At 41.6% G+C, this 27,832-nt stretch overlaps 2 protein-coding genes across 2 annotated transcripts; both read right to left on the bottom strand.

Moving 5' to 3' along the window:
* Positions 1-13: 13 nt before the first annotated feature.
* cyp11c1 (cytochrome P450, family 11, subfamily C, polypeptide 1) lies at positions 14-11,726 on the bottom strand. Its single transcript, XM_015950577.3, has 9 exons — positions 9,629-11,726; positions 9,382-9,537; positions 4,330-4,544; positions 3,433-3,636; positions 3,183-3,355; positions 2,947-3,113; positions 885-963; positions 592-792; positions 14-221 (listed from the first exon to the last, which is right to left on the bottom strand). The coding sequence occupies exons 1-9, from the start codon at positions 9,928-9,930 to the stop codon at positions 111-113; spliced, it is 1,608 nt and encodes a 535-aa protein (XP_015806063.3). The 5' UTR covers positions 9,931-11,726; the 3' UTR covers positions 14-110.
* On the bottom strand, positions 10,185-27,621 carry LOC129163518 (complexin-3). The gene is made up of 3 exons (XM_054741394.2): positions 17,307-27,621; positions 16,697-16,784; positions 10,185-13,507 (listed from the first exon to the last, which is right to left on the bottom strand). Exons 1-3 carry the CDS (start codon positions 17,531-17,533, stop codon positions 13,289-13,291), a joined length of 534 nt encoding a protein of 177 aa, XP_054597369.1. The 5' UTR covers positions 17,534-27,621; the 3' UTR covers positions 10,185-13,288.
* Positions 27,622-27,832: the final 211 nt, after the last annotated feature.

The raw sequence follows: 27,832 nt of genomic DNA, 5'->3' as shown, positions 1-27,832 counted from the left end.
GTCATCAATTCAATCAAGAGGAGAGATTCTTTTTTATTGGACTCTAACTGATTTAAACCTCATCACAACACCGTGCTGAACTGTGTGAATAAACGTTTCAGGCGTCTGTGTCAGAGCTGGCTGAAGGTGATCTTGGGTGGCGTCTCTGGCTGCAGGATGAGGGTGAGGTTGGTTTTGAGGTCATCTGAGGACGGCACGCTGAGACGGAAGTTCAACAGGATCTGAACGCAGAGGGGAGAAGATGAAGGGAGGTGGGCGAGGGAGATAAAAACGACGAAAGAGTCGGAAGAGGAGAAACGGAACAGATTTTAGAGACATTAAAGTTGAGCTCATTCCTGTTTTCTGCAAGCTTTCCATTTTGTGCAGCTTTCTCCTTTAGCCTGTAGTTCAAAGTGATTTTTTTATTCTAACCAAACCTGGAAGCATCTGCTTCTAGTTTTATCATATGAGGTTCAGTTTCTTTACTAAAACCCAACCTTAGATCTTTGCTCCTATTTGAATTTTTGTTTTGGCCGTTATTTGAGCAGATTACCAACTGCATGGGCCTCTTCATTGCTACGTGTTTAAGACGCATGTGACCAAAACACTCACGTGCATGAGCAAGAGCTGCATCTCATTCTCAGCAATCCTCCTCCCAACACACTGTCTCGCCCCGAATCCAAAAGACAGAGAGCGAAACCCGGCCCCGTCTCCTCTCCTGCTGCCCAGCCACCGACCGGGATCGAAGCGCAGTGGATCCTCAAACACCTGGGTGCTCCTTCCCATCGGGTAGAGGCAGGCTTGAACCATGGTCTGTAGAGGAGTCAACACGCTCATTACTCCTTCACTATACCAGATTGTGTTTGTTAGCAGATAATCAGCGATAATAAGAAACGAGCACTCACCCCTGCAGGTATGTGATAATTCTGGAGAACAATATCCGTAACAGGATACCGCTGAACCGTGATTCCAACCGGGTATAACCTGATGCAAACAAAGGAACACTCGTGTTTTCCACACTCTCAAGATTACCAAAATATTAATTTCAGAGCACTGATTGTTTTTCCTGCTCTACTGATCTAAAGTGATGAGTTGTTTCCCTTCATCACTGCAGTTCATTCCTGTTTTGAAGTCCCTGATGCTTTTTGTTTTAGGTCAAATGAAAGTCACTGGAAGTTGTTGCCTCAAATTCTGGAAAGGATTCATTCTGGAGAGCGGTTTGGTTTGGACATACTCGTGAAAAATTAGAATATGGTGCCAAATTCCGTTTACGTCAGTAATTCAGCTTAGACTGAGAGACCTTCTAAAGGCTCAGGAACCCTCTGCAGGTGTTCTGGATTCACCAGCTGTTTGGAGTGTGATACTTTGAGCCTGAAATATTGAACATTTTCACAATATTTTCAACGTCTGAGATTTAGAATTTGAGGTTTTCATACATTGTAAGCCGCAATCATCACAGTTACAACAAATAAAAGCTGAAATTTCTGGCTTTGCATGGAAAGAGTCTGTCTCCTATTAGTTTCACCTTTTAATTTTAATTACTGCAATGAATGAGCTTTTACACCATGTTCTCATTTTTCTCCACAGGAGAATCTGCTGCTTTGAGGCCTTGGAGGGTTTTATGAGACAAGTATGCAAACTAAAAACAAATAGCTTCAGGGTTTATTTATTCTTTCAACCAATTTTGATTCCAAAATCGCAAATTGGTTTACCAAAAATGTTTTGTTTAATCAAATACAAAAAAATAAAACCCCACTTTAAACTAGGGATGCTCAATATTAGCCTTTTTACAGATATCCAGCATACCATATTGTCCTAATTTCCAGTACCAATTTATGCTGTGTCCCCCTCTCATGAAGAAAGGAAAACTAAAATGTCTCAGGTTAGTAACATCCCATAAATCCATGGTCCTGAATTGGAAAGGGGTAGAGGGCCTCCTGACATGAAATACACGTGTATCCTTTTGAAATTATAAACATGAAATTACAGAAATGTTTGAACTCTGCTTGTTGTTCACATAAAAGCTAGGGTTACAAGCTAAAATCAGTATTTATATGCAAGTGTCATAATAAAATCAGGCAGGCATTTAAAAGTCATCAGGTTACCCAACTTAGTACTTTTAATGTGATGTAAATAAATGTATGTTGAGCCTTGGTGATGTATGTAAGTGTGCTACATAAACCTTACATATAGGCTATATCTACAAATATATATTTATGTTTAAAGCAACATTAAAGGGGTTTTTTACGTGAAACTACTGCTTTTGAACTGGTTTCAGTGGTTCTTGAACCGTACCATTGAGCAACTTTACATGGGGCAGCACTCTGTAGCCCTTTAGTGACCGTTTTGTGTTCAAGATGGCACCCATGGAAACATACTTTATGGCAACAGCTGTTTACTGCGCCGATAGCTGCCATAAAGACTAGCAGTTAGCTTTTTCAGTTCGCCGACTGTCAACAAAAAGCACAAAAAGAAGAAGAAACACACGTTTTCTTTTACTTGTTAGCATCATGGCGGAGCTAAAACCAATTGAGAGAGCTAAAGGAGGCTATGAAATCATGAACTGATAGTGACCTGGCTTTGTTACTACTCAGCTTGTAAGTAATAATATTGTTTGTTCAACATTGTGGATCTTTTTACTTTATGGCTTGTTTAGTATCAGTTGGCTCGTGTCAGCGTTAGCTAGTGTTAGCTTGTTGTTAATACTAGCTACAGAGGCTGTGGCAGAGTTGTTTACAACAGTTGTAATTCTACTTTCAGCCAGTAGTTAGGAGACGCAGGAAACTTATTCAGTGTTTCTTTAAGCCAGTGATTACCGAAATTTTCCATCAGCCCATGTTCGCATATAAGCAAAACATGCATTACAATTCATCTGTAATAATTACAGACGGCAAAACTGATGAGGATTTTGTATCAATTCACTGAAAAAAGAAAGAAGTAGCAGCTTTACATATAGAGAATTTGTACCTGAGAACTTCTTTGACTGTGGCTTTCAGTAGCGGCGCCCCCTGCAGGGCTTTCCGAGGATCACCACCTGCCTGCGCCCAGGATGTCCTCACCTGCTGTCTCACCATGTCCTGCACCTCCGGGTTGCGTCCCAGCTCAAACAGAGCGAACTGCAGGGGGACGGCTGTCTGCAGAGAGGATTAAATCAGAGGTGGCATACACACGCACGAGAGGCAGCCACGTGTATAAACACACACCGTATCAACCCCTCCAGCCATCAGCTCTGTGATGTTAGCCTTGATCAGGTCTAAGGATAGCTGCCCTTTCTCCATGAGCTGCCCCAGAACTCCGTTGTACTGGCCCTTGGTCACTGACCCCCGACCCTGGGAGGATGTCAGGCGCTGATAGGCCTTCTGGATCCTTGCCTCCGCTGGAGCAGCAAAAACAAACTTATTAAAGACAGCAAAACTAGCAAATATGTCAATCAGAACCTGTATCTGTTCCCACCATGACTGAAGATGTGGTCCCATGCCGTGGCGTGCTGAGTCCACAGAGAAGCCCCGACTTGCACCAGCAGGCGAGGGGGGATGTAAAGAAGGGGAGGGGTGGTGGTCAGCATCCGCTCCACTGCCCAGATGAACTTCTGGGACTCCAGAGACGGAGATGACGAGAACAGGCCGATGCGCTCCCCATAGATCACATGACAACTGGCTGCAGGGGTGAGGAAAAACGAGGAGGTATTAAGCTTTCCAGGAGCGTCCTCCTCCCTCACATCCATGAACCATTAAACATGTTTGTGTTGCGTTATCCTCCCATGAACCACTCTCCTCTGTGCTGCTTCTTTCCTGCTTTGCTGTTTGTGTGCTGTGGTCCATTTAGATCAGAGCTCAGAGTCATCAGCTTCACGCTCACGTCCGCAGAGAACTGCGTGCTGTGCTGACTCACACAAGGATTCACACTTGTGAAAATGGTGTGATGCAGATCGACTCGTGAAAGAAGAAACCTGAAGGAGGAAGGCTGCTGCAGCCTGGCTAATTCTATTTTTAAAACGATGGTGAAGATGTCAAGGGCAGATACTCCTCGGGTCAGAGGGACGTCTGGGGGCAAATACTTTCACTTTAAAATGATGGAGATAAGAGTTGTGAGATGTGTGCAAGGTCAAAGCTCTTTTATGGTTTCTAAAATAAGCCATGTTCATGGAAATTGGATAAATCCTCTGACGTCAGAGGACTGCATCAGGATTTGTGACTGGAATTCCTGATTGTTGGGCTGAACGGACGTGTGTGGGGTTGGAACAAGAGGAGGCAGTAATAAAAAACTAGTTAGCATTTACAGCAAATAAAACTATTCATACTTCAGCTTTAAAAAGCATGAAAAAGGTTGAAGATGAAGATGCTGTCTGACCTTCCAGTGCAAAGCGAAAAAGGTCAGGGCTGGGATCGAAGGTGAGGGTGCTCTTGCTTTCCTTTCCTCTCCCGTCCCTCTCCACTTTTCCCTGCAGCATTCTGCAGAAGTCTTTCGCCACGTCATCAAGGAGAGGGAGGAAGCGCTTCATGGCTTCACTCAGCATCACCTCCTTATTGAGCTGGAGACGGTCGGATCGCCACTCCTCGCCGTTTCTGTGGAGGAACCAGATATGGCAAAAAAAAAAAAATTAAAACAAGAAAAGAACGAACTACCAACGTTCACTTCAGTCAGTAATAGTGTCAGCGTTTCCACTCTTGTGAAACAAAATGTCACTAAATTATGGAAGATTAGGAAAAATTTTAATCTGAATGTTGACACCGAATGCTTTATTCAATTCAATTCAATTAAATTCTTTATTCAGGACAATGCACATTAATAAACAATCAAATACATCGTATCGATCGTAAATGGGCCAGATTATAGCATAGTTGCTCATTTGCATCTGTAGTCCGTCAACAAGATAACTAAGTAAAACAAGTAACACTATACAATTTAAAAACAGTCAGATAGAAACATTCCAGTAAAATAGACAAACAAACAAAAAACTAAAGATGCAAACATGTCTGGGAACTTTAAAGATGTAGTTTGAGGTGCTTTTTAAAGGTGCTATAAGTGGGATACTCTCTGATATTCGCTGGAATGTTGTTCCAAAATGGACTCCCTCTAACGGACAGTACCATTTGTCCGAACGTCGTTTTCCTGTAGGGGATCTCCTCTAGTGGAGGCTCTAGTACCATAGCCTTTGTCTGCTCTTAATTTTATGTATGCGGAAAGTGGAGGCGGAGCTATTCCATTAAGTGCTCTGTAGATGAAACAACTATTTTTGAACTTAATGACATTTTTCTAATTAAGCATGTTGTACTTTGCCAGAATATTACAACGGTGAAATGACAAAGGCTTTTGATCCAAGATTTTTATAGACTTATTGAATAACATTTCTATTGGTTTTAAAAGAGTGTCCCCAGTGAATGACCAGGTTGTGATGCAGTAGTCTATATGAGAGAAAGTCATGGAGTACAAAAACATTGTAGCTGAAATTGTAGTCATTGAAGATCTAATTTGTTTAAAGTTATTTATATTGAATTTAATTGTGTTCACTGTACGTTTTATATGTTTTTTAAAGGATAGTGTCGGATCCAGGGTCATTCCAAGGTACTTGAACTCTTGCACCAGGTCCAGCTCTACCTCCCCCAAGAACATGTTGGACCGCTCCGGATTTATGGATTTTTTTGTGAATATCATTGCAACTGTTTTTTTTTTAATTCAGTAACAGGCATGACTGATGGAGCCAAAGCTGTATGTTCTCCAAGGCTAATGTGAGAATAGATGATGCTTCCTGTGTACTTTTAGCAGGTGTAAAAGTAACCGCATCATCCGCACATTTGGAAGTGTACATTTTTACACGATACGATGCGATACGAATGTGGTCTGGTTTCCTGTACGACTTCCAGACAGACAGCCATTTATTACACCGACTGCCGTTCGTGTGCTGAACGTCTCCGTAAATCTGCTCCCACAAGAGCACCAGCTGATTAGAAATTTGATACAATCTGTTTAAAAATGCACCTAAAACTAATGTGAACTGATATCCCGTCGTGAAAAACAAAAGATAGCAACACCGGTTTTATTTTGAAATAAACCAGATGCACTTCCCTGTTCAACATCTCACTTCCAGCCTGGCTCATGTCATTTATTGAACTTCAAGACAAACCGGAAAAAACGGGCTCCCCGTGGAAACCTTCCAAAGTCCTACATCCGGATTTGCTCCACGCAGCATCCGGTGCAAATGCTCTGGTTGGACTTAATTATTTTTGATCAGTAAGGAAGCTGTGCAGAAACTGTTTCACATTCGGTGTGAACGTGAACATTCTGAGATTAAAGTCAGGATTTTTTTGGGCCCTAATCCTCTTCCAAACAAAATTGAACAACACAATAAAAATGAATAGAAAAAATCAGTATGATGAAATTTCTTTGTTAGGAGACCAATATCACTCTCTTTGTAAAGCTGCAGAGCAAATCAACTAATAATTGAAGTTTATTTTGTGAAACAGGTCTTTCCATCCATTTCCATCTGCTTATCTGGGGACGGGTCACGGGGGCAGCAGCCTAAGCAGTGAGGCCCAAGCGTTCCTGGGACGTGCCTGGAAAACCTCACCGGGGAGGCGTCCAGGAGGCATCCTGACCAGATGCCCGAGCCACCTCAACTGGCTCCTCTCGATGCGGAACACAATCTAACCATGGCACCGATTTCCACGTAACTTAACCGAGTACAATAACGCAGTTTTGACCATGTCAAACCAACACATTGGGCATTTGTTCGTTCAATTTATTCAGATTACATTGGATCAACGTAGTATCCTTACATTGACTCAAAATTATTTATTTAAGTATGTAGAGTGAAAACGTTCATAGAATTTCCACAACCTCACCAACGCCCTTTTTAAGTGTCTGTGCCCTGTCTGCATGTTCCACATGCTCCCTGTCATTTCCATGGTGTTATTTTAGTTGCAGACACCACTGAGTGCTTTTTGAATTTTCAGTCATTAGCGATGGCGGCACAGGAGTTAAGGGCTCACCATGTAATTGGAAGGGTTTGAGCCGCGCTCAGTCTGTTGTAGCCGTGTCCTTGAGCAAGACATTTAACCTGGTGTTCAGAGGGACCGGTGGCGCCTGTGTACGGCAGACTTGCCTCTGTCAGTGCACCCTAGGGCAGCTGTGGCTACAATGTAGCTTATCACCACCAGGGTGTGAGTGTGAATGGGTGAATGACTGATTGTGTTGCAACGTGCCTTGGGGGGTTCCAGGACTCTAGAAGGCGCTATATCAAATACAGGCCATTTGCTCACTGCCAGCTTATGAAGTATACAAAACTGTTTTGCACATGTTTATTTCTTTTAATTCATAATAGTATAAATGTGGATTGAACTCGAACTGCAATCAGTTGATTTTCACTCACCTAAAGGATTATTAGGAACACGATACTAATACGGTGTTTGACCCCCTTTCTCCTTCAGAACCGACTTAATTCTACGTGGCGTTGATTCAACAAGGTGCTGAAAGCATTCTGTAGAAATGTTGGCCCACATTGAGAGGACAGCATGTTGCAGCTGATGGAGATGTGTGGGATGCACATCCAGGGCACGAAGCTCCCGTTCCACCACATCCCAAAGATGCTCTATCGGGTTGAGATCTGGTGGCTGTGGGGGCCGTTGTAGTACGGTGAACTCATCGTCATGTTCAAGAAACCAGTTAGAAATGATTGGAGCTTTATGACATGGTGCATTATCCTGCTGGAAGTAGCCATCAGAGCACGGGTACATGGTGGTCATGAAGGGATGGACATGGTCAGAAACAATGCTCAGGTAGCCCGTGGCATTTCAACCATGCCCAAGTGGGACTAAGGGGCCTAAAGTGTGCCAAGAAAACATCCCCACACCATGACACCACCACCACCAGCCTGCACAGTGGAAAAGGATGATGGATCCATGTTCTCATTCTGTTTACACCAAATTCTGACTCGACCATCTGAATGTCTCAACAGAAATCGAGACTCATCAGACCAGGCTACATTTTTTAGTCATTAACTGTCCAATTTTGGTGAGCTGGTGCAAACTGTATCATCTTTTTCCTATTTGTAGTGGAGATGAGTGGTACCAGGTGGGGTCTTCTGCTGCTGTAGCCCATCCGCCTCAAGGTTGTGCGCGCTGTGGCCTCACAAATGCTTTGCTGCATTCCTCGGTTGTAACGAGTGCTTATTTCAGTCAAAGCTGCTCTTCTATCAGCTTCAATCAGTCGGCCCATTCTCCTCTGACCTCTAGCATCAACAAGGCATTTTCGCCCACAGGACTGCCGCATACTGGATGTTTCTCCCCTTTCACACCATTCTTTGTAAACCCTAGAAATGGTTGTGGGTGAAAATCCCAGTAACTGAGCAGATTGTGAAATACTCAGACCGGCCCGTCTGGCACCAACAACCATGCCACGCTCAGAATAGCTTCAGTCACCTTTCTTTCCCATTCTGACCTTCAGTGTGGAGTTCAGGAGATTGTCTTGACCCGGAGCACACCCCTAGATGCATTGAAGCAACTGCCATGTGATTGGTTGATTAGATAATTGCATTAAGGAGAAGTTGAACAGGTGTTCTTAATGATCCTTTAGGTGAGTGTATTTTACTTTTCAACAGTCATAAAGAGTGTGGCATGCTGGGAAATCTGTTCCGTCCAACCAGCATTCTGCAGCGCATTGTGCGCTCTGCTGAGAAGGTGATTGGCTGCAGCCTTCCATCTCTCCAGGACCTGTACGTCTCCAGAACTCGGGGGTGTGCAGGTCGGATAGCAGCTGACCCTTCGCACCCGGGTCACAGACTTTTTGAGCCGCTTCCCTCAGGCAGGAGGTTACGGTCCATCCGGACCAGAACCTCCCGCCAAAAGAACAGCTTCTTTCCATCTGCCGTTAGACTTGTGAACAGATTATAAATACACAACCATGCTGGTCTTCTGTACTCGACACAACGTCACGTTATCGGCCATGTTACCATTACCTGCCATTTTTTTATAGCTGAAAGTTTTATGCTAGTTTTATTATACTTTATTCTATTTTATTCTATTTTTAATCTTATTATTCATGTTATATGTAGCACATTAGTACCGAAGCAAGTTCCTAGTTTGTGAATTGTTTGTTCACTGACAATGGCAATAAACCTGATTCTGATTCTGACCAGCAAGCGTAATCATGAACACAATCTATTCATGTTACCCCAACAAGAAGGAATCATGTATAAACCACATTGTACCCTTTTAGGTTAGCATTACACAACTCAATCATGTTCATCCTGCAAACGTGATCCAATTATGTAGAAACTACATGTAAGAAATTTGTAAATTGAACAGAGGACCTTCATTTTTCAGCTGTAGCTAAACATTTTTGCAACAGAAACCTAACATTTCAGATAAACATGTTTCCTGCCTTCGTTCCAAAACTGATACTAACTTGAGGAAGAGTCCCTTTCTGTGATTGCGTATCTCCCGATGTGTGGCCCACGGCTGCAGGGTCATCCGACGAGGGTGCAGCCCCTCAGACTTGAACAGCTCACTGATGTCAGATGGCAACAAGATGTTCACACTGCTGAGCGTGCCCACGGTCTCCCTTCACACACACACACAGATGCTGGTGTAACCATAAATGTACCATTTCTACGTGCGGAAGGACAACCTGCAATTGGAGAACCTCTCTGTACCTGTAGATGGGGCCAAGGGCGTTGAATGTCTGCTCCATGTGTTTGTGAAGCTGCTGAAAACGGTTTTCTCTCCAGAACTTCACCAGGTTGATCCATCCATTCCTCCCGGTGTGAGGGATCTCCTCAAAGCTGCGCACCCGTCCATCCACATCCCTCTTCCTCACATCTTTCAAAGCTCCTTTCCCCCCTTCTACGTTTCCGTCCACCACAGCACCTGCTGCAGTCATACAAAGACCCTTCTGCTGAGCAAAGGCTACAAATCTGGACCCAGACATACCCTGCACCACTGACATTCTCCTCATGGTCCAAACGAGACGTCGCTGGTCAGTCTCATCCAGAGATGTGACACGCGCTGTTGTGGGACTGGTTATTTCCCGGCTCTGACTCCAACCTCATGCAGAACCTTGACTCTTATCACTCTGATGAACTGATAGGATGCGATGATTTATGAATCGAGCATCAAAAGTTCAAGAGAAGGACAACAGAGCCAGAATGTCAGGCTGATCCAACAAACATGCTGATGCGCACATGACACAAGAGGGCAAAACTCAGGACATCCAGCTGGACTTCCCTTTATTTAAAGCTCCGGCAGTAGATAAATAAATACACAATGTCTCATTAGTTTCAAGGTTTCTGCTTTCTGTAAAAATTCTCTTTACTCGCCGTCATGATCCCATCAGCCAACAGACAGAACTACAGATACAAGTTTGGCTGTTTAGGAAACAACAAAGCATATAAATAAAAATAATCACACAAAATTATTATAAACAATTCCCTGAGGTTCCTCACTTGTGTATAGACCAGCCACTTTGGTCTATAAGAGTTAAATCAGTGATTCCCAAACTTCTCTGGAGACTTTGTGACCAAAAATGAGTTCCTGAGCCAAAACTTTGAGAAACACTGATTTACCCAGATTTAATATTCATATATCATGAAGACAACAATAGTGTCACAGTTCAGCACCAGCACAAGCAGGTTTTCCACCTGCAACTTCTATAATAACTTATTCTGTAACACATTACAAATTTAATGAAACGAAAGATGCAGTTATTCATCTTTTATGTGACATTTAAAACCAATTTACAGTAATTATCGTTGCTCTATTAGCATAAAAAATGACCCATAAAGTCGGCAATAGATCGTAAGTTTGTGTATTTAACAATTCAAAAGCAGTATTTATGAAATGGTTATCTCCATTTAGCTGCAAATCCTGCACTGGCAGGTGTATTAGAGGTGTCATATATAAGAAAATATCAACTGAAATATCGCAGTATTTTGTGTCATGATACTTAATTGATCATTAAAAAGCAGTGTAACAAATTTTCATTGAGAATGTTTCTATTTTTTCTTCTGTGGTGCAATTCAAACTCTGACTGCTAGGTGGCAGCAGTTTCTACCACTTTTTAGGGAGCCTAAGTCACGCCCATCTATTTCCGGACCCACGAAATCCGGGAATAAGAAAAAATCAGTGCAAGTCAACGGGGGCTATAAAAGTTATTTTCTGATCCCCTTTGTTATGTGCCAGGGATTTCACAGATGATGTACGTGGATTTAAAAAACACGTTTTGATGCAAAGAAAGCGCTTATTTTCGAACGTCAAGAAAATTTACTTTAGGTTTTGTGTGAAAATACGTTCAAGACTTCAAATGTTCGTCTCATCAAACTGGCATCATCAAAAAAAATACGCACAAAGAAGAGGAGAAATCTTGTTTAGTGAGTTTTGAATCCTTCTTCCAAGATGACAGAAGGAGCATTAAATGTGGCGACTATAAATCTGGTTGCGTGGTAAGTAGCAGCTATATTTCGTCATACTTGCAACATCTAGTTGCTTTAATTCAAATTTTTTACAAGCTAGTAAATCTCAAACTACATGACAGGCATAGTCCAAACTCCCATTATAACTTTTCAGTAAAATTGAAGTACAACATATATGTGATTCACTTTTTTTTCTGGGGACCCGTGAGCTGACCGGAAGGCGAGGAGACTTAGACTCCCAATAACATTGGATGTGTCTTGAAAGCATCTGACCTGAGTTTTCAAATAAAATTCAATCTCAAAATTTTGAAATATATTCTGACTTTTAGTATTGTAACATCTCCCCTGTTTAAATATAATGTATATATATATATATATATATATATATATATACACACACACATACATATATATCGTATCGTCTTCGTTGCATTGTGATATATATCGTATTGTCTCCTTTGTATTGTGATATATATCGTATCGTCTCCCTTGTATTGTGATATATATCGTATCGTCTCCTTTGTATTGTGATATATATCGTATTGTCTCCTTTGTATTGTAATATATATTGAATCATCTTCGTTGTATTGTGATATATATTGTATCGTCTCCCTTGAATTGTGATATATATTGTATCGTCTTCGTTGTATTGTGATATATATCGTATTGTCTCCTTTGTATTGTGATATATATTGAATCATCTTCGTTGTATTGTGATATATATCGTATCGTCTCCCTTGAATTGTGATATATATTGTATCGTCTTCGTTGTATTGTGATATATATCGTATTGTCTCCTTTGTATTGTGATATATATCGTATCGTCTCCTTTGTATTGTAATATATATTGAATCATCTTCTTTGTATTGTGATATATATCGTATCGTCTCCCTTGTATTGTGATATATATTGTATCGTCTTCGTTGTATTGTGATATATATCGTATTGTCTTTGTTGTATTGTGATATATATCGTATTGTCTCCTTTGTATTGTGATATATATTGTATCGTCTTCGTTGTATTGTGATATATATCGTATTGTCTTTGTTGTATTGTGATATATATCGTATTGTCTCCTTTGTATTGTGATATATATCGTATCATCTCCCTTGTGTTGTGATATACATCGTATCGTCTTTGTTGTATTGTGATATATATCATATCGTCTCCTTGGTATTGTGATATATATCTTATTATCTCCCTTTTATTGTGACATATATCATATCGTGTCTCCTCTGTTGTAATATCGTCTCCCGTGCGTTGTGATGTATACAGTACAGGCCAAAAGTTTGGACACACTTTCTCATTCGATGTGTTTTCCTTATTTTCATGACCATGACCATTTACAAAGGGGCCAGCAAGTGCTCTGGGAACTCCTTCTGTTGGAAAACCATTTCAGGTGACTACCTCTTGAAGCTCATCAAGAGAATGCCAAGAGTTTGCAAAGCAGTAATCAGAGCAAAGGGTGGCTATTTAGAAGAAAATAAAATATAAAACATGTTTTCGGTTATTTCACCTTTTTTGGTTATGTGCATAACTCCACATGTGTTCATTAATAGTTTTGATGCCTTCAGTGAGAATATACCAATGTAAATGGTCATGAAAATAAGGAAAACACATTGAATGAGAAGATGTGTCCAAACTTTTGGCCTGTATCGTATATCGAATCGCCAGATTATTGCCAATGCACACCCCTAGTTTTTACGCTACATGTTATAGTTAAAACAGTACATTCATTTTTAGCAAATTATGGTAATTTCAAATATATCAAATGTTCATTTCAGACAGAAGACAAAAAATAAACAATATTTAAATGGCATTTTACAGTTATGAGCAAGTTGTGTCTATATACCATTGCAGTCAAATTAAAATAGTCCCACAGAAGAGGACACACCTCTGTATTGATCACATAACTCTACAAGAGTCTCCAGTAGTGAGTGTGGGGGTCCTGCTGGGTTTCCTCCCCCTGAGCGCCGCCGTGCTGATGCCGAGGCCTTGAAAGGCGCTCAGCAGGTTGAATCCGTCGTCCTTGGTTTTGGCTTCAGGATGAACAATCTTGGACAGCTCACGGGGGAGCGATACTTTACCGCCAAAAGACCTCAGGTGGTTTGTGTCATCAGAGCTCTGAACGATGAAGGCAGAACAGAAGCGAAGCAAAAATATTTATTATAACAGGACTTAATTATCATAATACCCCTGTAATCTTATTTTTCTGTTATTGACATTTGAACTTAACGTACTCAGACTCACACGTTCTCTCTTTTAAAATAAATAATACCAAATATTGGTTCAATAGATTAAAGTAGAAAAAATAACAATACACTTGTGGATAATTTTGACTGTTTAAACCAACATGTCGGACAAATTAACACAACATAACTAAGTGTGTTCGTTTGGGAATATTTCAGGTAGGAGTAATAATTCAGTTCATTTAAATAGGTTTCCATTGAACATCTTAGGTGTTTTCTTGCTGTGTCGTATCTCTAATTCCATGCTGTAGCTCTTTTTTAAAACACAGAGCAGTTTTTGTTTACCTGTTTTCCCGCTACGTTTCGTTTGCCAACGTTTTGCAAACGAAACGTAGCGGGAAAACAGGTACACAAAAACTGCTCTGTGTTTTAAAAAAGAACTACAGCATGGAATTAGGTTTCCATTGAAATACCCTTATAAATGTATATTAAATATTTCATAGATTATTTTATTAATTCATCTGTAAAGTGTAAGCAAAAAGAAAGAAACTACAGATTAACTTTACGGATGCACAGATTGGGCTCTGTCATGGCTGCGTCCTGCGTCTCCCTCATGTGTCTTCTTGTGTTCTCCATCCCTCTCTAGGTTTCCCTTAAGTGTCTCCTTGTGTTCCTCAAGTGTCTCCTTGTCTGCATCCCTCCTCAGGTGCCTCCTTGTGGTCCCCAGCCCCTTCCAGGTTTCCCTCCAGGTCTCTATCATGTTTCCCTAAGTCTTCTGTGCCCCTTTTGTCCCCAGCTCACTCCCAGTTTCCCTCAGGTCTGTCCTAGTCACCCCTCTGTAGTTTTTTTTAATAGGTTCAGCTTTTCATTTTATTAGTCTCCTTTTGTGTGTGTTTTCCTTCCCCACTTGTTAATTTGTCTCCCTCACTCCTCAGGTTATTAGTTATTTATCTTTGGTTCTCCTGTGCCCTTAGTCTTTCAGGTTTATTTATTTAGAGATTGTTTAGAGAATATTTAGAGATTGTTTAGAGATTCATAGGTTAAGGGTTATCCCCTCTGCTTGGTTTTCCCTTCCCATTTAGTTAATTAATCTTACCAGTCTCTCCCCACACACCTGCTCCTCGTTCTCCCAATCACCCAGCCCCGTGTATAAAACCCTGTCTGCGTCTCAATGTGTTGTTGGTCCATTGTTGCTGTCAGTGTTGTTTTGTTCCCCCTCCTTCGTGGTCTCTAGATCTCCAGGTTTCTAGGATATTTGGCTTTCGTGCCCCGCTTGGATTTTATTTATTTTTTGTCATCCTAAAAAAGGAATGCTTTCTTTCACATCCACTCCTGCGTCATGTCGTTCTGGGTATCTGCATTTTGGGTCCTACTCCCCTGGCTCTCAGTGTGACAGGCTCAGAATTTGGCAAGACCACAGCCAGTTATGTCTTTTTCTAGCTCTTGAATAATGCATAATAAACTAATGACTTATGCATTACAGATCAATTAATAAATACTTATAAAATATTTTTAGCCAGCTGGGAAGCCTTTTTGGAAAGTGGTGATAGGGTTATGGTTGCTGATCTTTGAATGACCTTAGGAGATGTGACAGAATGAAATGACTGTTTTCCACCTAAAGTCATTTCCCCCTCTCCTCTGACACAGAACTAGTCTGCATGAGATATGCCCTCAAGGTCTCATGCATTTGCTCTAAACTGCTTCTTTCCAGCTCAAGAGAAGAATGAAGAATGGACTCTCTCCCTTTAATAAATCAAAGAACTCTATTTTTAATAAAGCTAATCAATCAAAGTGTTAGTCAATTAATAAGATGCGACCAATCTGTGAAATGAAAATATTAATTACTTTATTATAATCCTATAGAATATAATAAGTAATATGACTTTAAATGTTTCCACCAGGACTGATCTCACGTAGCGTTAAGAGACGACACATTGCTTTACTGATCCAATCAGAATCTGCCAGATCTGACGGAGGCGGGGTTTTGGTGGTGCTTGGTAAATCTGTCAACTTTTCATTCGGCCGTAAATCAAAACATCCGAAGTATAAAACTATGCCCACGTCGTCTCTAACGGGAGTTCAAAGCGTTCTAGAGAAGTTGTCGGAGTGGTCAATCCGTAACTTTCCTCTTCAGCCAAAAGAACCAACAACAAGCTGGATAAAATCTGTTGCTGTTCCAACTGCTGCAACAGTTCCTTTCAGAATAAAAGCTGAATCATCACAACCCAGTTTTGGGTCTCGCTAGATGCCAACCAAACTGTCGTGACCCGGGAGTATCTCAAGACTGGAGGTCGGCTGCAGCGGCTGTTCTACAGGCTCCGGCTCCATAAAGGTCAAGCTGGACCTTTACACCTCCTGATCTAGACGGGGACTTCCGCTCAGGGTACGTAGACCGACGAAATGGCGTTGAATGTGTTTATGAATCTCCTGACCAAAGCTTAGCACGAAGACATCACCTTCACTTCCCACCAGAACTAATCGTTTCTTCGGATTTGCTGGTTTGGTTCTGAGCAACATTCCACACTACACCATTCTTCGTCTCGTATGGTTACACCATACATTTAGTGTTAAAGTTAGTCTAGTTTAATTTGTTTAGTAATAAATCTTTAAACTTTTAAAACCTGACTGTCTTCTGTTGTCTCTGAGTGAATACGAAGCTGTTATCTAATCCCTGCAATAAAAAGTTCCAATCTTCTGGTTAAACAGTACCCACAGATCCATCAGGGTGATTTCATATTTGCTATGGAATCTTATGTCTTATGGCTTATTAAATAACATGTAAATTAACTTATTACAGAGAAATAGCTAACGGCTTGGCAAATTAGCTAAGATTTACTTGGATTTCTGCCATCGTAAAGCAACTCTGATCTGAATAATGTCAGACTGGCTCATCTGAACACTGTTTAAACTCTTTTCACAGGTTTCAATTATACATTGCATAGCTGTTAACATAGAAATCTGTGTGAATACCCATAAAATGGTCATTAGCTTGTCTAATCTCTGCTTCTCCAAGCTGAGGTCTCTGAGTGAGTTGTCTACAAGTAAGATATCACATGACCATAACTCTTAAAGCATCACCACAGCTGTGAAAGTTGTGGGTAAATCTTTTGAGGTTCTCACAAACCTCAGCGAGCTGATATTTCCTCCTGAAGTGAGCTCTCATAGCTGCTCTCTGTGCATTTTTCTCAGCGTTTGTAGCTTCTCGCACTTTTCTGCAAACACAAACACACCGGAAACATTACGCTCTGAATTCAACGCCTTAGTCACACAGCACCTCGGTTCAGCTCAGAGGCTTCCTCTTCATCGTGAAGAGGCTGAAGCGGTGCTCTGCTCTCAAGCACTCAGGTGATTATGCCCTTATGTTCCCAGAAGGGGGATTTAGATTAGAATGTATTTCTTTTTTTCTAAAAAAAAAAAAAAAAAACATACATACATAAACACGCAGATTCCTACATGATTCCATTAAATATTCCAGATTTGAAGTTTTCTGTATATTACAGCTTAAATGCAAACATTAATTAAAAAAACAGGAAGTAGCATTAATCATTTCATGGGTTTTCTAGCCCCATCTATTTAAGATTTGCTGATAATATAAGATTATTATTCTTAGTGATTCATCCTCAGCAACATACCATCAAGTCATCTTTACTGCATTTAACAGACAGTAATGGCTGCTTATTCTCCAGATTTATTTATATTTGCGTGTTTTCGTATGATGCCCAGTGTCCACTTGCCTCTCTTTCTCCAGGTCGGCCTGATACGAGCGAAGGACTGACGGGTCTTTGGGCTTGGCACCTCTGAGGGAAGGGGTTTTCCTGGACACGTTGCCTCCTCTCTGCCCCCTGCCCCTCTTCGCTCTGCGTTTGGCACGCAACCTCCTCTCTTTTGCCTCTGTCACACAACTTGCCAGCTTCCTGATCGGCATCCTGAGTGACTTTTTAAATCTCACCAGAGACTCCATGATGAACGGCGAGTCTGGAGATGAGAGGAGGAAAGCAGCAGAGCCCTATGTCCTCGACAGCTGACAGGAGGAAACAAAATGACTTTCTCCTTCATACATGTTGTGTTGCCCTGACAGTGTCACGTCTCACGTTGATGACTGGGGTTGAGACCTATCAAGGACAAGGACAACAGTCAGACAAGGCTCAGACACTCAGATTTAGGCCTCACACACACACACACACACCACTTACATACACAAATCAGGTGTTTATCATCTACAAGAGGTGCAGGAGATTATTTAAAGGGAAAGCTGGAACCCACACAAGGCCAAAAAGTGACAAATGTCTCACTACACACATCACACGGGCTATTTATAAGGTTATTTGTTTACTTACATGCTACGTCAGCCCAGAGTTGCCTCTCCAGGTTTTTTACCCATGCAGAGGGTCACGGTTGGATAGATACTAATGAAGCACCAGTCCCGAAAGCCTTCAGCACCACCTGCAGACGGTCCTCAAAGCTTTAAATCAAACAGAACAGGAGGGACAACTCCAGAGGAGACATTGCATGTCCTAGTCCTTCAGGTCAGGTCTCAGCCTCTGCTTCCTTCATTTCCTCCTCCAGACTCACACAACACCTTGCCACCCCCACCCCCCCACTCCATCCTCAACTCGGATTAGGGGATTTAATGAGGAGAATCTCGTTAGCCGTGGCAGGGAATGCACCGAACGACTCACGTGTTTGTGATGGAGCTTTACAAGCTGATGTCATGTTGAGCGACACACGCGTGTTCAGCAGGCCTGACTTCAGACCAGTTTTAAGGGATGCCAGCCAACAGAACAAATAAACCGGGACCTCTTGTAGTCCTTATTTTGGTTCACTGCGTTTAAAAACGGAAAATTGTGAAAAGAGAAGAGGAAGCAGACAGACGCATGGGTAGCGACCATCTTACCTGGGGTTCCAGAGAAATTTTAAAAGATGTCAAATTGACAGAAAATCTACACAAAACAAATAAATACTGCAAAAATAACATTTTTATCTTTCAAAAGGTTGTTTCACAAAACAGAAACAAATACTAAAATTCCAGTTCCTTCCTAATAGTACTTCAAAAGGCGTGTGAGAAGGTGGAGATCAAGGGCCCAGGTGGGATTCAGTCCCCAGACTCCCAGGTGAGTCATATTCGCTAACCAGTCAGCCAAAGGGGCATCCTCATGGCCTAGTAGCCCGGGTGCATGATCAATCGGGACACAGTGACAGGACGCTCACCCTGTCACATCAGCATACACTCTTTATTTTGATAATTCTGCTGTGGTCTTTAGTATAAATGAATGTTGTGTGAGTCGATTTCTGTGGGGAAAAAGCTCTGGCACTCAGGAACCTAGAGGAGTTAGGGGCAAAAAATGGGGAAATTTGGATTTTTATTCATAATTATCTCTCCTCAGATTGGCAAACAGCAACACAACTCTTCCACTGCATCCATTTTTTCTTTTTTTTGTTGCAATGTTGGTGTTTTAGCTCTACAAATAGCATAAGCCAAGGAGTTCTGTCATGATGTGGAGTTGCTAATGCTAATGGTTAGCTTCTCCTAGAAAAAACAAACTCTGAGCAACGGCCTTTCCCGTATGACGTAGATTTGTGTGGCTTTGTCTGACCCGAGGAAGCTGATGTTGCATCAATTCATGCAGCCTGTTAGTTCATTGTGGCCGTGAGATGTAAAAGAGTGGCTGATTTGTTTCCAGACATTAAAGACCTACAAGCTGAGAGCCATTAAACAGTAAAGTCTGTGATAGAAGAAGAGGTCGGTCTCTTGAGAGCCCACAAAGTAATCAGCAGGGTTTTAAATTGGATTCTGAGCTGAACTGAAAGCAGTGAAGCTGCTGCTGGAATGTTTGTTTAAAATAGAGATTACCTTTAAATTCATGGAAATCAGTGATAAAACAATTATTCCAGTTCTGTTGTATCATTTCTTTTGTTCTTACTTGTAAGGTTTTTATATTTTATTTTTAATCATATTTTTCCACAAATTTATTTTCTGCTTTTGTAAAAAGTTTGTGCATAAATTAACAATTTGTTAGAAAAATTGTAATGTTATTTCATGTGATCAATATAATATTTTGTATCGCTTTAAAGAATTCTTTAACAGTATGTTGCAATACGACACATGACATATGAAACTATACTTTCTAGTCTACTTATAAAGTATTCGAGGTCCTTATTCACATCTTGTTCATGAGCCTACTCACCCACACTCATTTAGGGTTAATTTTTTGGCCTCAAATGAATTTTTACAACTAGATGTTTTACAAAAATGAATAATGGAAATATAAGGCAGCAATGCAAAAAAATGGTGTGCTTTCTGTTTTTAGGTCATGACAATGGCCGTGTTGGAGTTGAGCAGCGCCTCGCCTGGAAAACAGACGAGAGCAGACGGAAGCAGCAGGGGGAGTGGCTGAAAGCCGGCGTTTAAGGTCGGACACAATTTCCTGCATGTGTAGCTCGGGGGTGGCGATGGCTGAAGATATCGTGTTAGCGTTCATACTTGTTTCATTTTCTATTTTAATTCTGGTACCTGTTAGCAGCTGAAACACATCCTCACGTGCTTGTGGATATCATATGTTGTATATGAAGACATGACTGTAATAATAAGTAAAGGTTAGCAGCTGTAGCTTTAGTGTGCTCATAGGAAACATGACAAAAGAACACAAAACACATTTCTCTTTATGGTAAATGGCCTGTATTTGATATAGCGCCTTCTAGAGTCCTGGAACCCCCCAAGGCGCTTTACAACACAATCAGTCATTCACCCATTCACCCATTCACACACACATTCACACACTGGTGGGGATGAGCTACAATGTAGCCACAGCTGCCCTGGGGCACACTGACAGAGGCGAGGCTGCCGAGCACTGGCGCCACCAGTCCCTCCAACCACCACCAGCAGGCAACGTGGGTTAAGTGTCTTGCCCAAGGACACAACGACAACGACAGACTGAGCGGGGCTCGAACCTGCAACCTTCCGATTGCGGGGCGAGCACTTAACTCCTGTGCCACCGTCGCCCCATAATGGCCTATATAGTTGTCATCATCAACGTTACATGATTTACAGAATACATGTGACCAACTAACATATCATGTTCTACCACCGGATGTTTGGATCAAAATTTGAACCAATCAGATCTTAGATCAGGCGAGAGCCAGGCGTTTCCTGTCATCCCCTAGGTTTTGCAGCCGGTGGAGAGCAACTGCAGTGCCTTGCTCCAAAATCTGTGGCCGCCCTGATCTCACGAGGTTATCGTTGCCTACGTATGCACGACGTCAGAGCAAGCCGGCGTCAAGTCGGACACAAATCTAACCGGCATGCGCTGCTCGCCGATCACTGCTGATCTAATCTGCGCAGAACTGGCTCATCTCGAACACAGCCATTGCCCCATTCGTTTGTATGAAAGGGGGCGGGACTTAAGACATGTACTGAAACCGGCCACTAGGGGCGCCTGCATTATTTTGACTTTAGATTTTGCCATGTGTTTGTGTACATGGTACAATGTATTAAATACTAATAGTGTGTCTGATTGTTCAGTTGCCACTGATGATGTTGTGTGTTATATTATAAAGAGTGTATTCAATTCAATTCAAGTTTATTTATATAGCGCCAAATCACAAGAGTCGTCTCAAGGCACTTCACATGGTAAACATTCCAATACAGGTCACTTCATTAAGCCAATCAGAAGAAAGTTTCCTATATAAGGAACCCAACAAATTGCAGCCACAAAGAATACAGCTACGCACTTCTCATTTGACTAATATTTCTTATATTTTTAATTATTATTGCCTTCTTGCAGGGTTCTTTTGCTTATCAGCTAACTCCAGTAACCCAGTTGGCACTAAATGCACATTCTCTCATGTTCTTGTCCCTCTGCCGCTGAGCTCCCTCTGATTTGTCAGTTAATGCTTTAACAAGATCTCAGTTTGAGTCACGCCTCCCTGAGCTCAAAAACAGATCTGGGATCAGTATTACTGCAGAATTACATGAGACTGTGTTGGTTCTGAGTCAGCAGTATCAGCAGGACAACATAAGTTAGAAAACAAAGGGTCACAAAGCAAAAGCTGATCGTTTACAAAAATAAACCCCAATAACAAAGTTCTCTAAATTATTACTAAAATCAAACACAAGCGTCAAATGCCAAGGAGCGCTGCTTTTCTGTGTGTGTTTGATATTAAACTCACCTTTTGGGATGGCCGACTGCACATGCGTGTTAACGTGCGCCCTGAAGATGGCGTGTCACGTGTTTGATGCTGATCCAACCCAGAATCCTTTAAGTGGCTCTGGGCCATCGGCCTGCATGGAACTAACTCGCATATGTGCACGTTTTTTTCTAATTTAGTTTTGGTTTTCAAGTTTATAGGAAGTCCTTAAAATCTTGTGTGCAGATCTGGTTTTGGACTCCATTGTGATATAAAAACAAGTACACACACACACACACACACACACAGACAGATTTTGGGGGATATCAAAGTTGTAGTTCACTGAAAAAACAATTTTAAAATATCATTTCTGATTCTAACGCGTCACTCTGAGAGTTTCATGCAGGCTGAACATGAAAATAGTCTCCTACACTTATCTCCTGCTTCTGATAGGAAATAGACGGCGAAACTCTAGGATTAGAAAATCCTGACAGATCTACGTCACACAGGCACTTAACATTCATGGACTCACCCATCTTGACTTACAATGGGGAAGGCTGTTGTTGGTTTAGCATCCAGGAAACAGCCAAAAATGCCTTGGCTAGTAGAAGCCAACTATTAGCATTAGCAACTCCACCACATGGCCAAACTCCTTTAGGCTTGTGTTGTTTGTGGAGAAAAAAACATCAATGGAAGCAATGGTAGAGTCACATTGCTGTCATCCAATCTGAGGTAATATGTTCAAATATCAGGAAGTAAGACTCCAAATCCTGCCGTCTGAAGATCTCCCCTGGTGTGGCACATTTCTAGTTCCTGAAACAGGCACACCAGAGCTTTTTTCCTCCAGAGTAAAACTTACAAGGCATTCCTTTTTACGAGACCACTGTAAATATATTGATTAAACCAGTGTTTCCCTATCCGGGTCGTCATGCATGATTTCCATGTTGCCCTTTTAAACACCAGTGTTTCCTTGTTGCCATACACCTGACTTAAAGAAACTATCTGTAGTTTTTACCCTTAATTTCTGGAAATATCCATCAAAATGTTGTTGAAAATGAATGAAATGATGCCCAGTTGTTGAAAAATATTGGCAGCTTTGTAACATATAACCATAAAATAAGGGTGTTTCTCAATGTCAAGGCACCGGGCCTTGTGAGGGGATGTATAGCGAGGCCAGGCGCCTTGCTTACGAGGACGCTGTCCTTCCTTGGTCAAAGAAAACGGTTAAATGGAACAGACTTGCATCACGTGACCGCGGCTTCCACAGTGGCCATGTAACGTCACGTGACACGGGAAACGTTATATTTTATACGTATTAGTTTCAATATAAACATATAACGAGCTGTTTACTTTTTAAATTGTGTATATGTTTATTAAATAAAAAATGTAAGTGCGTTACTACCCGCTAGCCACCGAAGCTGCAACTACTAAGCCACTAACCAACCATAGATAACTTCTTTGGATAAAAATAAAAAAATTGAAATTAGCTGACCTACTTTTAAACTTGAAAACTGTCCCGAAGTAGCCGCCGGCTTCTGATCCGCCATCCTTTTGAAAATACTGCGGTGTATTCTGGGTAATTTTTGACCAAGGCTAGGCTACAAGACACCTCCCGTGTAAATGTAGAACATGTAGAGCATGAACATTGGAACACGTCTTGGCGGCTCCCGATGACGTATCTCCTAGGTAACCGGGGCGGGGCCAAGACATCAATGCAAGGTTCCTTGTAGGGATGAGCGAGTACACCACTATCTGTATCTGTATCTGTATGTGTTCAACCAACTAAATTATCTGTATCTGTACTCGTAATGGGCGTGGCATAACCCGGAAGTGGGCATGATTTAACCGGAAGTGGGCGTGGTTTACATCAATGTATTATCTGAAATTGATATGGATTGATCAGAAGTTGCTATGTGTTATTGTTTATTTGAAAACTATTTACAGAGCAGTCTCAGAATTGAGATTAAATATTTTTGATCACAATAGTAAAGGAACTATTACAGAAGTTTTTCAATAAAATCAGAACATTAATATTTGAGTGCATGGATTAATACATCTGAACTCATGCAGTAAGAACTAGGAAATATGAAATGCTAGAACCAGACACAACTTTATATATTTTTTTAAATTTTAATTTGATTAAACTGATTTTTTTCTTAACGTTCTTGGCATTTTCCCACACAAAGTTAAACAAAACAATTTTGATCAATGTGCGTGTGCGTGCGTGCGTGCGTGTGTGTGTGAGTGTGAGTGTGAGTGTGAGTGTGAGAGAGAGAGAGAGAGAGAGAGAGAGAGAGAGGGGGAGTTCAAAAAAATAAAAAACCCGACCGGAGCGGAGGTAGTGACAACAGCACGTCAGCTCTGTCTTGTCAAATGCACCATGTCAGTTACGAAAAAAGTAACTTTAAATATTCAACCGATAAAGAGGCGAGCTGAAGAAAACCTAGAGAAAACTGAAGAAACGTGAGAAACAGTGAAGCAATCACAGTGAGATCCGTTACTGTCTGTGTGTGTGTGTGTGTGTGTGTGTGTGTGTGTGTGTGTGTGTGTGTGTGTGTGTGTGTGTGTGTGTGTGTGTGTGTGTGTGTGCGTGTGCGTGGATGAATCGGCCAGACTGCGCTCCCGGCCGGGTAGAGAGTTTTGTGTGTAGGGAGGGGCGGGCGCTCTATGTGACTGGCCAATCACAGAGCGTGAAGACAGTCAGTTACCCAATGAGGATTTTCCTTCAGCATGATTACAGATATTGACTCGTTTTACTCGTTTCATGCTCGTATTCGTCAAAAATGCTTTATCCGTTCCGGATACTCGTCTGAAACGAGTATCCGGCTCATTCCTAGTTCCTTGGCATTGAGAAACACCCTAAGTCTCTTGGGTGACGCCATATTAGATGCCATGTTTCCTTTTATGGAAACCCGAGAGGACATAGTACATTTACTGATTAGTAACAAATGGTTACAGAACTTTCGTCAGTCTTAAATGTTGTTGTTTTACACATTTACCTCTTCACTTGTTGCCAGTGATGAAAGGGTGTCTAATGTGCTTTGCTAAAGTTTGCACTCCCCAGGGCTTTTTGACCCTAATGGACATCCATTGGTAAGGTCTTACACCAACACAAAATACTGCTTGCTTGGAATGATTTAGGTTTCTACTGCCCCCTATTGCCAGGAGAAATACACACTGTCACTTTAAATTAATGAGTGATTAACAGGCATCTGCAACACTTGATGTTCTCCTGAAGAGCCGACGTAAATCAGGTGTGCTGAAGCAGAGACGTGGAAAACATGCAGGTCAGCGTGTCCTGAGGACCAGGGTTGGAAAACACTGGACTGAACGAGTGAGCCACACCTTTAACCTTACTCACCTTATGTTTAAATCCTCTGTAGCACTTTTCAATAAGGATCCCTTTCTTAACATAAATTATTACCATACCATTTTATTCATATAGCACATTTAACCACAGCTTAAGAGCTGACCAAAGGGCACGGTCATTTAAAACAGGTAAAACTAAAAATGCCATCAAATTAAAAACCATCGGTACAAAAAATAAAAATAAAAACAAATACTAAATGAATTTGTCACTTTCCGAAAGCCAAGCCATAAAAGTAGGGCTCATTGAAGAGATTTATAAACAGTGAGAGGATGCCTGTTTGACTGTAACTGATCAGATATTCACCTCAGCATCTCGTGAGGTGAGAAACTCAGTGAAAATCAGGCGCACACAGCGAGGTATCTGCTTAGCAACAGGTCATTTGAGGCCATTTGCTCAGCAGTTTGCTCTCGTGTGCAGCAAGCTTAATAGTCTGGGAGTAGCGCACATAAATGCCCGCTCACCCCATGACTTCTAACACATACAGGGAGTGCACAGTCGCACCTGGTCAGCAGACCTCAACGCACGTAGGGACGGATAGAGTGAGGATACCAGATAAATAAGATGGAGCTAGGTCATTCAGAGCCTTGAATACAAAAGTCAATAGTTTGAACCTCACACGGAGGGTAACCGGAAGCCAGTGGTGATTCACCAGGACTGGAGTAATATAGCTGCATCGGCTTGTGTTTGTCAGGAACCTAGCAGCAGCATTTCGAACCACCTGCAGACGGTTCAAGGCAGAGACCGGAGCACCAATGAGAGGCCGTTTGCTTAAAACAGGATCTCACCACCAAATTAAATTTAAAATAATTAAGCATTATTACCCTATTTAATAAAGTATTAACAACTGCTTAACCATATTTTGTAATGCATTACTAAGCAAGACCCCTCCCCCCACCCCCCACCCCCGTCCTAACCTTAAGGACGCCTTGTAGTTAAAGGTGCAGTATGTAAGAATATAGTGAGAATTTTCCAGTGAGAGTCTGATGTTTCGGTCATTTAGGAAGGAAGGTTCTACTGAAGCGTATTTCATATCTGGCTGGCTGTTGAACTGTCAGTCTTTCTCTTTTCAAAACAAAGGAAGGAGGGACATAACTGTTTATCATCAGTTGTCACACCCTGCCAAGAGCCCAGCTCTTTGTTTCCTGTTTTACTTTGACCTCTCTCCTCCAAGTCACTTCCTGTCCTTCATTAACCAGATTCATCCCAGCTGTGTTCACTTGTATTTAACCTCTCTCTGTTTTCCTTCCAGTTGCCAGTTCGCTGTTGTCTTCTAGCACTTCGTTCCAGCCATGATTAGTGTTTGCTCTCAGTTTTTCTGACTTAGTTTTGATTCATTCGTCTCTGCACTTTTTGCCAGCTTACTTTGATTTGTTCGTTGGAATTTTTACCTGCTTTTGATCTCTGCCTTAAAAAAGGACATTTGCTTTTTACCTCCTTGTTCTCGAGCCTTGCTTTTGGGTCCAGTTCCCTATACCTGACATCGGGGGGGGGGGGGGGGGGGGGGGGGGACGACTGCCAGCAAAAACCTCCTTAGTTGTTTAAAGTGATTGCAGTAACCAGATTTTACCACAGATGTCATTTTTACTTATTTTCTACATAATGCACCTTTAATACCAGGAAAATAATTTTAAAAAAAAACTTTGTTTATTAGTGCTTAAAAATGCACTAAGAGACAATAAAAGGACCCTTATCGTAAAGTGTTACCATATCCTCCAGGCTCTAACCTTTATACTACAACGTGAAAAAAAAACTGTAAAAACACATCTGACTTGATAAGAAACTGATTTTTGCCACAAAAGCAGAAATTATTTCCCACGATGCAGCTGGTGTTCCCACAACATGAGTCACATAAATAAGTACTGACACCCTCACACATACGGCTGTAGTGTTGAGGTCAGAGCCCAGTTAGGATCTCAGAACAAAACGCTGAAGTCACTCCGCTCAAAGCGAGTTACCGTGACTCACACACGACAGCGGTATGAACGCAGCAAGCTCACTTCATGGCACGATCAGATAAGAATTCATCTATTTCTTTTTATAATTTAGTTAAATAATACATTTAATAATTTGGTATTAAACAACACAATACAGCGCTACATAAATGAAGATGAAAATTTTGAATGTTTGATAGGTTTTTTTTAATTGTTTTCACCATGTCATAAGATTTTAATAAATATTTATCAGGTAGATTAAACCTTTGAAGCATCTCAATGTTTTCAGAGCTAAATTTGACTTTTTCTATTCCTGAACATTAAAATTACAGATGTATACATTTGGATTCACAAGGTTATTCAGCCGATGTGACCATTCTGGGTTGAGGAAACATCGTTAGATTTTGATCATAAACCGTCTGAAATCATGTTTTGCATGCCAAGAAAGAGGGTCACACACACACACACACACACACACACACACACACACACACACACACACACACACACACACACACACACACACACACACACACACACACACACACACACACACACACACACACACACACACACACACACACACACACACACACACACACACACACACACACACACACACACACACACACACACGCTCATTCGAAGCTTCCCTCGGCTCTGCCAAGGCTGCAAAGGAAAACTGGCAAACACACGCTTGCATTCAGCCTTGTGACTGTGCTCTCTGCTGAGCTGCACTCAATCAACAAGCCAGAGAAGGGCTGTTAGTCAATGGCATTTACAAGATGGTGCTGTGTCACACTCTGGAGCAGTCTGATGAACAGGGAGGCCACGA

Source organism: Nothobranchius furzeri, chromosome 5, assembly GCF_043380555.1.
Source record: "Nothobranchius furzeri strain GRZ-AD chromosome 5, NfurGRZ-RIMD1, whole genome shotgun sequence".
NCBI lineage: Eukaryota > Metazoa > Chordata > Actinopteri > Cyprinodontiformes > Nothobranchiidae > Nothobranchius > Nothobranchius furzeri.
Note: the sequence above shows the minus strand (reverse complement) of the source record. Positions and strands in the feature narration are given on the sequence as shown.

Excerpts from the sequence above, each read along its gene's own strand:
- cyp11c1 (XM_015950577.3), bottom strand. The coding sequence starts at position 9,930 with ATGAGGAGAATGTCAGTGGTGCAGGGTATGTCTGGGTCCAGATTTGTA. Across the intron at positions 4,545-9,381 it reads AGAAAGGGACTCTTCCTCAA|AAACGGCGAGGAGTGGCGAT; the intron begins GTTAGTATCAGT and ends GTTCCTCCACAG. Across the intron at positions 222-591 it reads TGCAGCTCTTGCTCATGCAC|ATCCTGTTGAACTTCCGTCT; the intron begins GTGAGTGTTTTG and ends CTCTGCGTTCAG.
- LOC129163518 (XM_054741394.2), bottom strand. The coding sequence starts at position 17,533 with ATGGAGTCTCTGGTGAGATTTAAAAAGTCACTCAGGATGCCGATCAGG. Across the intron at positions 16,785-17,306 it reads GCCGACCTGGAGAAAGAGAG|AAAAGTGCGAGAAGCTACAA; the intron begins GCAAGTGGACAC and ends TTGTGTTTGCAG. Across the intron at positions 13,508-16,696 it reads GGAAATATCAGCTCGCTGAG|AGCTCTGATGACACAAACCA; the intron begins GTTTGTGAGAAC and ends TTCATCGTTCAG.